Genomic DNA, 8,924 nt, shown 5'->3' on the forward strand with positions numbered 1-8,924 from the left:
ATGATCTTTGACAGTAATACTATCCCTAGAAGAATATAATCACTGCATAATTATTTTGTTTCAAGCATCGAAACATTGATTTTTTAGACTGGCTTTTCATATTGAAACTTTCATTGAAAGCTGTTGTTTTAATCACTAATGCTGTTCTGATTAAGTCTATCGTTGTGTGCCTCTAGTTTCTAGTGAAGAAAATTTCAATATAAAAGTTGGGTTCTTGCAGGGCCTGGATATTAGCTCTTTCAAGCAGTAAAAGAACCAAATCCTGATACCAAAATATGAATTCCGTGCGGCATAAGTTTGTAAGGTTAGTTTGTTCATGTCTTGAGTACCAATAAAGTCCAATGTTGTTGGTGTTACTTTTTGTATCTATTCTTATTTTATACAATTGTTTGTGCACCTCTGTGATGTTACAAATTCATGTGACTTTGTGTTACGTTTGTTGTTTTATCCAGGTTTGAAGATTGGCATTCGGATCGATCTGTAAGCTCTGAGCACGAAGCTTCCACTGGTCATGGACTAAATCCAAGAAGAGCTAGACCATCTGTGAATGCAGTTTTCAGGGGTCTCCGGAGAGGATTAGAGAGAGGTTCTGATCGGATTAGAAGCTTGAAAAAACCACCAAGTTCCACTTCTGTAGGTAACTGGTCAGCAAGGGAATCAGGCTCTCGGAGGAAAATTCTTGACCCTCAGGGGTCATTTCTTCAGAACTGGAACAAGATATTTGTGATCACTTGTGTTATAGCTGTGTCCTTGGACCCGTTGTTTCTTTATACTGCAGTGGTCGATAGGGAAAAGAAGTGCGTGGGTTTGGACAAAAGCTTGCAGATCATTACTTGTGTTCTTCGTTCCTTCACCGATGTCTTTCACATACTTCATATCATCTTTCAGTTTCGCACTGGTTTTATTGCCCCCTCTTCTCGAGTATTCGGAAGGGGTGAGCTAATTGACGATCCTGTGGCCATTGCAAAAAGATACTTGTCCTCATACTTCATCATTGACGTTCTAGCTATTCTTCCTCTGCCACAGGTAGCTGCCCTTCCCTTTATTTCATAAGAAAGATTTAGGTTCATGACATTATGGAAGGTTCAGATTATGTTCCCCTAACCTTTTATTGCAAACCATTCTTTTAACTTTTCTTTTGCTTGTCAGACTCCCCCTTTTTTTATTTGCTTGAGTTATATTGATAAAGATATTCACAATACCGACGATTTTGTTCTGCTTACTTTGTTCAGGTTGTTGTTTTTTTTATAATCCCAATATCACATCCAGTTCCCCGCTTCGCAAAGGACTTGTTGCTGTTTGTAATTGTTGTCCAATATGTGCCAAGGCTTTGGCGGATCTATCCATTATACAAAGAAGTAACAAGAACTTCGGGCTTCCTGACTGAAACAGCATGGGCTGGAGCTGCTTACAATCTTTTGCTCTACATGCTAGCCAGTCACGTAAGTCTTTGATTTGATAGTTTTTGAATCCTCCAAGAAATTATGTGGGATTTCTGATCTGATAAGGAATGTGTCATACCAGGTAGTTGGAGCCATTTGGTACTTGTTCTCCGTGGAACGAGAGTATAGGTGCTGGCGTGATCAGTGTGACTTGGATGAGGGTTGTAAGAAATCCCTGTACTGTGATTTTGACCATGAAAAAACCCCTGGCTTGATTGAGAAGTTAAATACTTCTTGCCCTTTTATTGACCCTGATGAAATAAAAAATTCAACGGTGTTCAACTTTGGAATATTTACTGATGCTCTGCAGTCTGGTGTGCTAGAGACCAGTGATTTTCCAAAGAAATTTTTATACTGCTTCTGGTGGGGTCTGCGCAACCTTAGGTTTGTAATCGTAAACTTTTTAAATTTATTCTTAATCAGTTAGCATGCTGAGTTTAGCAGTTAACATTTTCTTAAGGTTTCATGTACATACATGTAGCTGTTTTTAACCTGTACCGGTTTTGCAGTTCTCTTGGTCAAAACCTCAAAACAAGCACTTTTGTTTGGGAGATAGTCTTTGCCGTGTTCATATCTATCTTTGGATTGGTGCTATTTTCATTACTCATTGGCAATATGCAGGTAATATTTGATGCAGTGATTTTCTTGACAACCTATATATGTTGTTAGCATTACGGGATGATACTAAAGATGTAGGCAGCTTTGTTCTTATGCATGGCATCCTGGCCAAAAATTAGACTACGGATTGAGCACATGAAATTAACACATCGATATCTGTCTTAAATCAAATCTCTTAGCTCTAGCAGTGTTCTTAGTTGATGTACTTTCTTCTTGGATTGAATGAGCTAAAGCCTAACATCCTAACCTTGTTTCTTGTGATGTTATAGAAATTTCTGCAGTCCACAACTGTGAGAATTGAAGAAATGAGAGTGAAAAGGCGAGATGCAGAACAGTGGATGTCACACCGAATGCTCCCCGAGAAATTGAGGGAAAGGATTAGACGCTATGATCAGTATAAATGGCAAGAAACAAGAGGTGTTGAGGAAGAGACTCTTGTTCGCAACCTTCCCAAAGATCTGCGGAAGGACATAAAGCGCCATCTTTGCTTGGCTCTTCTCAATAGAGTGAGTGCTTTCACTAATAATTTATGCTTCCTTTTCTCTCCAACTATTAGCAGTTGTGTTCATCAGCTCACTTAACTGTCTCAGGTGCCAATGTTTGAGAAAATGGATGAACAACTGATGGATGCCTTGTGTGATCGTCTCAAGCCAGTTCTTTACACAGACAAGAGTGTTATCACTCGAGAAGGCGATCCAGTTGATGAGATGCTATTTATCATGCGTGGATATTTAGCAACTATGACTACCAACGGTGGAAGAACTGGCTTCTTCAACACTGCTGATCTTAAGGCTGGTGACTTTTGTGGAGAAGAGCTTCTTACATGGGCCTTGGATCCAAACTCCTCCACCAATCTTCCCATCTCAACTAGGACGGTGGAAGCTAAAACAGAAGTTGAAGCCTTTGCTCTCATGGCTGATGATTTGAAGTTTGTTGCCTCCCAGTTTCGGCGCCTACACAGCAAGCAGCTCCAGCACACTTTCAGGCAAGGCTCAAATAACCTAACCATGCTTTTTCCTTTTTCATCATGGACTACTAATATGAACCGAAAAAAGGAGAAAAGTTACAGAAAGATTCATATTTCCACCTTCATTTGATTTTTAAGCAAAATACCTCATAACATTGCTTTCTCTTCAAGTATGCAACAAAACAAGCATGCTATGTTATGCAAAAGCAAAGCATTATATTTGGAATGTGATTACCATTCTTCTTGATTTTTTTTATTTCAGTATGTAGTTTTCTCATGCCATAATGTCTGCTTTTCAGGTTTTACTCCCTGCAGTGGAGGACATGGTCAGCCTGTTTCATACAAGCAGCTTGGCGCCGGCACTGCAAGAGAAAGCTTGAGAAGTCTTTACGTGAAGCAGAAGACAGGCTGCAAGATGCTTTGACAAAAGAAGCTGGAAGCTCACCAAGCCTACTTGCCACTGTATATGCATCAAAGTTTGCAGCCAATGCACTACGAAACATGCGACAAAATGGTAAGCGCGACACTAGACCTTCACCGACATTGCTCCCACTGCTGCCTCAGAAGCCCCCTGAGCCTGATTTTACCGCAGAGCGTCATGACTAGTAGTACATTGTTATGAAGTGATTAGCGTCTAAGTTTTGCTTTCCAGATACAAGTTTATCCTTGGAGGTTTCTGTGTATAGTAATATATTGGTAACTTGGTGAACTTCCTCCCTCTGTATCTAACTTAGCTTTTTTCTTAATTTCTCCTTTTTGATCCATTGAGAGTTCATTTGTTTTATGAGCCCTACAACCTTCATGTGTGATATGACATTCACAGCAGATAGTTTTCTATGTATAAATATCATTTTATAACATGGAATAAAGCGGAAATTTTCTGCCAATCATTCCCTTCAAGTCAAAAACATCTCGTTGCTGCTTAAGTCAGTCATTCAACTCAATCAGATGCAAGCTCAGCTCCCTTAACATCAACCTCTCGGTTGCTAAGATACGTGCCCTTTAGAGCTCTCCAACTTTTATTTCCAATAATTGCCCAGAAGAATTGTAATATTGTAAAACTCATGTGCGATTCACTCTGTGCGAGATAGTTGAATAGTTGTACTCTACAGCATCGAGGGAAAGGATGCATAAAACCAAGCTTAATGTCAACACAGATAGAAACAGATCATAATTTACTCTACCTTCAGAGTGTCTTCTCCCAAAAGGGATTCCACTGTTAACTGATTTATAGCCGTCTAGCAAAAAACTTTCCATCATCCGGTGCACCATAAACTTAGTTGGAGCAGTTCTTTCACATCTTCTTTTGTTTATTTCTTTCCTTGATTTGATTTTCAAGACTTTTAAGTCTCTGCTTGAGAATTGAAGTCCGTGATATTCTTCTGTCAGCAACCTTTGATGGCTTGATGGGTAACGGAGGTCCTGATTCAACGGTAGTGTCCTGTTCAATTGCTGAAGACAAAAAGGATTGAGGTTGTGATGGAGCAGGAGGTGGCACAGGAATTTCAGGAAGACCAAGGAAACTCTTCACCTCTGGGCGCCTAATTACTGCAGGAATACAATACATAGCGTAAATATGCGGGAAACAAGATATGCTCAAACAAGCTCCAGAGCTGACATGAACAACCAAATTTTGTTAAAATGGAAATGGTTCATCTAATGGGTTAGGTTACAATCTTTCTAACATATTCCAAGCAAGGTGATTTTAGTGCTGGGCCCGGGCCACCCATTCTCTACTTTGCCTGATCCCCATCTACTTCCATTTTGCAAAGGAGATGATGCAGTTTAATAATAAAACAATGCTGTCAATTAGGGGTCCAATGTATATGGCTTGTGTACTAAACTACCCCCTTTGCACTTTCAATTAAACTTTCTTACTTGACAGGAAGAAAAAGAAAACCTAAAGGGTCACTCTAGTGAATGGTAAAAGTCTCAGACCGTCATCTGCATGGGCACAAGTTTGATTCTTATGGGCAACATTGTCAACTAGATCCAAGGAAAACCACCAAAAGTTCTAATGATATACTGAATTGCATTTAAGCATCCGATCAAAGCAGACAAATCCCTCATTTCAATTCAAAGTAGGGTTACAAAACATTACATACAAAAAGAACATGATTTGCAGGAAGGACTCACCTAATCCATATGTAAGAGAGAACAGGTTGGAGGTGAGCCAATAACAGAACAGTGCCTGCAAAGACATGGGATTCAACAAAGCAATATAAAAGATCCTGGACATAACCTACTCCTACACATTAAATTCAGCAAATTCACAAACCTTGGGGAAACTCATCATTACAGGAACTGAAATGGCCGCAAGGATTCTAGAATAGTTTTTCATAGTTTGGGCAATGGGATTCCCTTCAAGACCCTCCTGCATGTTGCACTAAGGAAACAGCAGAAATCACATCACTGCTCACTCTTTGGAAAGCATCATAGCAATAAGACAACAAGGTAAAAAGCATCTGATAGAAATATCCACCCACAATCAATCAAAAAAAAAAAAAACTCTCTTAATTAAAAACCCAAGAGAAATTAAATACCATATATGCAAGCTAAATAAGTAACAAAAATCCTACCTCTACTGTAATCAAGAATGTCAACGATGTCAGAACTGGAAGGATGAGCAAGCTATCTGGAGTAGTGAGATCAGTAAACCAAAGAGCTCCACCACTTTGAAAAGAAGGAACCTTCTCAGCCATGTTTCTAACCTGCATTTACTAGAGTCAGAAAATGAAACACAACTTGAAATTTGGAAAGTCATAAAAATAATCAAATATCAAATGAATAGTTTCAACAAGATACTATAAAACTGAGGGGCTCTCATATCTTACAGCTAAGAAAAAACTGATGAAGATGGGACCTTGAATGAATAGCGGTTGCAATTGAGAAAGTGGATTGACTCCATATCTGCAAAAACCGTGCAGTTTCAAAGAGTTAGATGCATGCACATGCACACATAAGATGGCTGCATGAGAAACAATGACAAAGAAGTAGAAAAATAAAAGGATACAATGTGTGTGTACTCCTTTAATCTGCAAACAGTGAGAATTCAACTACACTAAATGTACAGGCAAAACGGTTGTCGAACCAACATGTGAGACAGCTACCACAGGAAAATTCAGGAAGTAGACTTTCTGGCTTTAGATTTAGGTTGCTTCTAATCATCATTATTTTAATTAAATCAAATCATAGTCCTCTTTTTTCTATCTTTCTTTCATTTTGTTTGCAAACCAACCATTACTAAGAACTTTTTTGCAATTTTAAAAAAAAAGTCGTCTTAATTTTTTAATTGGCTATCTTCATAGAAACACATTTATGTATCACAATGGAAGAAAGAATTGTATGTATCTGACAAGATTACATCTATAAAAGGAAAATAGCTAACCATCAGATGTGATTCCATCATACAGTGAAAAATTACTTACTCCTTGAACAATGCCTTCATTCGTTTCTGACCTTCTTGCAAAACATTCGGATCCATTGCCTAACAAATATATTGTATCAAAATGCAGAAAATGAAGCTTTCTGAAAACTTTATGATGCACACTATATCATTTGAGGAAATGAAAGTTGATTCTGAGATAAGACAATATAAGATGCTGGCCAAAAGAAGCAAAGAGACCATGGTGGATTTTGATGAGTATCTCAGCATACTAGATTATCATGATTCCCCTCCAGCTACTGCGCCCACCCCAAACAAAAGAAAAGGAAAAAAAAAGAAGAAGAAAGAAATTCATACCATATCTTGCATCTGTTGTTTTAACTCCTCTAAATGGGGCCTCATTAACTGTATCGCAATAGAAAAAATTAAAATAAACACAGTCAGATACTAATTGAATGCTCTCTTCTTCTAAACAATGTAAGAAACTGAATAAAAACATCAAAATTAGTAAAATTACATCGATATTCACAAATGTATTGAAACATACTACCTGCCCCTAACCCCTCTACCCCCACCCCCCAAATTGCTGGGGGGTGTCATATAAGTGATTCAAAACATACTTCAACTCATGAAAATACGAATCATGCCACCATCACATTTAAAAGATTACTGCTTGCACAAACAATCAAGGAATGTTGTTTCTTTCATATGGTCAAAAGGATTAACGAACATGGAATCAGGTTATTAAACAGCTGAAATAGAGTATCCACCCCGAGAGAGAGAGAGAGAGAGAGCCCAGGAAACATACAACCTCTGGACAAAGGCTCGTTATCACAGTTATGGTCATTAAAAATATAGTGATTCCAACTGCAAGAAATCTTTCTGGAGTATCAAATACAACCTTTGATGTTCATCACACTTTAAACTGACACATCCAGGAAATTAATTGATATATTTATAGTTTTCAATAACAGATTCACATGTGCGCACACACACAAATCCATTGAGCTTAAGGGAATGAAAACTAACACTAAGTTGTGTAGTAGCCCTGAGTTGATTAATGAGAAGTGGAATTGTAGCCCCTCGAATCAGAATAGTTGTTAAAGCTATTGAGGCCCACCTGGAAAAACAATTAATCACTTTCAAGGAGAAACCAAAATAGCTTTAAGATAAAATTTGTAACCATAAGCTCTGTACTTCTACTCAAGCAGCATTACATAATTGTTTCACTATTACCTTTCCTTCAACTTACCAAAAAATATTAAAATCATATACAAAAGTAAAAATAAACAAAACTGTCAAAAAGTAAGAGAATTCTCTCTAAAATCATTTCATTTACCAATTACATCCAGTAAAAGAATGCACGCCATCGATCAAGTACTGCAGGGCAGCAACTGGGAAGAAAGAATCTGCTGCAGCAGCAGCCACTTCACTCACAGCAGGGGCTTGGGAGGTTACCACTTCCACCGTCTTATCCGTAATAACCTCAGCAAAATAGCCAACGTCATTAATCTTATCAGACCCATCATCAATTACGGTTGACATATACCTACAATGAAAGGAGCCAAGCCCCATTTTCCAAGCCAATGATGAGCCTGTCCTCTCTCTACATCGAGAACCAAAACAAAATCCAAGTGTCGAGTTGTAAGAGCCACTTGGCAAAGTACTCTTGATCACAGGTGGAGGTGAACTTGAATTTGGTGCATGTGATTTAGCATCCTCATTGTTATCATGAAGAATGTGACTAAATGAAGGGTGGAAACGTCTGGTACCAAAGGTCACTGTGGTGGAGACACTACGTCTACAAGCCATTTCTGCTAGCTAACTTCTGCTAAAAGAAGCAGATATCTAAACATTATAAAGAGATACTACATATGCAATATAAAACAATAAAAAACAAGACAGAAAGTAACATTTCTACTTTGAAAATGTAACAAGAAGGAGAAATGAAAGCAATTTTGCAACCCCAAGTTTTGAGTTGTTTGGACTTGTACTGAGCAGTGTTTTTAAAGGCATGCCTTCGCGCGCTTCGGCGAGCGCGTCGGAGCGAGGCGGCAGGAAATCACCCGAGGCGGTCAGCTGTTTCGCGAGTTGCACGTTTAGCGCGGGGAAGGCGTAAGGAGCGTTGCAAGGCGTGGCCAGGCGAGCCAGATCTGGAAGAAATTTTGCGAGTCTGCAAATTGGCTGCGACTCTGCGAGGAAGACGACTCACGTGTTTTTTTTTTAGGTTTATTGTTATGAAACGACGTCGTTTAGATTGCAGTGTTTTTAACTTTAAATGAAACGACGTTGTTTCGATTGAGTTTTAAAAAAAAATTCTACCTGAAACGACATCGTTTCACTTGGAGTGTTTTTTTTCAAATAAAAAACGCAATTTTTTTTTTCTTACCTTAATTGTAACTAGCCCCTTGGCGCATGTGCCAATTGGTTTTCTTTTTTCTTTTTTCTTTTTTAATTTTTTTAATTTTTTTTAAAAAAGCCTCTCGTAGGCGCGGAAGTGCGTGCAGAAAGA

At 38.5% G+C, this 8,924-nt stretch overlaps 2 protein-coding genes across 7 annotated transcripts; one reads left to right on the forward strand and one right to left on the reverse strand.

Annotated features, from left to right (window-relative positions):
• The first annotated feature begins 260 nt into the window (after positions 1 to 260).
• Positions 261 to 3,914, forward strand: LOC110757832 (cyclic nucleotide-gated ion channel 1-like). The gene is made up of 8 exons (XM_021959565.2): positions 261 to 304; positions 453 to 1,026; positions 1,233 to 1,442; positions 1,525 to 1,826; positions 1,952 to 2,063; positions 2,330 to 2,566; positions 2,651 to 3,045; positions 3,327 to 3,914. Exons 1-8 carry the CDS (start codon positions 276 to 278, stop codon positions 3,631 to 3,633), a joined length of 2,166 nt encoding a protein of 721 aa, XP_021815257.1. The 5' UTR covers positions 261 to 275; the 3' UTR covers positions 3,634 to 3,914.
• Positions 3,915 to 3,992: 78 nt separating this feature from the next.
• Positions 3,993 to 8,619, reverse strand: OXA1L (inner membrane protein OXA1-like protein). Of its 6 annotated transcripts, none has more exons than XM_021959570.2 (10): positions 8,431 to 8,619; positions 7,752 to 8,240; positions 7,442 to 7,532; positions 6,770 to 6,817; positions 6,456 to 6,514; positions 5,862 to 5,937; positions 5,607 to 5,738; positions 5,306 to 5,413; positions 5,164 to 5,218; positions 3,993 to 4,575 (listed from the first exon to the last, which is right to left on the reverse strand). In XM_021959570.2, exons 2-10 carry the CDS (start codon positions 8,222 to 8,224, stop codon positions 4,322 to 4,324), a joined length of 1,296 nt encoding a protein of 431 aa, XP_021815262.1. In that variant the 5' UTR covers positions 8,225 to 8,240; positions 8,431 to 8,619; the 3' UTR covers positions 3,993 to 4,321. The 6 variants fall into 6 exon arrangements, with proteins under 6 accessions (XP_021815262.1, XP_021815261.1, XP_088105408.1 ...); XM_021959569.2 differs by having other exon boundaries at positions 8,407 to 8,619; XM_088249282.1 differs by having other exon boundaries at positions 7,752 to 8,243; positions 8,407 to 8,619.
• Between the last annotated feature and the right edge of the window lie 305 nt (positions 8,620 to 8,924).

Source organism: Prunus avium, chromosome 2 (genome assembly GCF_965620075.1).
Source record: "Prunus avium chromosome 2, drPruAviu1.hap1.1, whole genome shotgun sequence".
NCBI classification, from domain to species: Eukaryota; Viridiplantae; Streptophyta; class Magnoliopsida; order Rosales; family Rosaceae; genus Prunus; species Prunus avium.

Coding starts and splice junctions, on each gene's coding strand:
- LOC110757832 (XM_021959565.2), top strand. CDS start 276: ATGAATTCCGTGCGGCATAAGTTTGTAAG. Junction 1,443..1,524: donor TCTACATGCTAGCCAGTCAC/GTAAGTCTTTGA, acceptor GTGTCATACCAG/GTAGTTGGAGCCATTTGGTA. Junction 3,046..3,326: donor CAGCTCCAGCACACTTTCAG/GCAAGGCTCAAA, acceptor TCTGCTTTTCAG/GTTTTACTCCCTGCAGTGGA.
- OXA1L (XM_021959570.2), bottom strand. CDS start 8,224: ATGGCTTGTAGACGTAGTGTCTCCACCACAGTGACCTTTGGTACCAGA. Junction 6,818..7,441: donor GGGCTACTACACAACTTAGT/GTTAGTTTTCAT, acceptor ATTGCGATACAG/TTAATGAGGCCCCATTTAGA. Junction 5,739..5,861: donor TCATCAGTTTTTTCTTAGCT/GTAAGATATGAG, acceptor TAGTAAATGCAG/GTTAGAAACATGGCTGAGAA.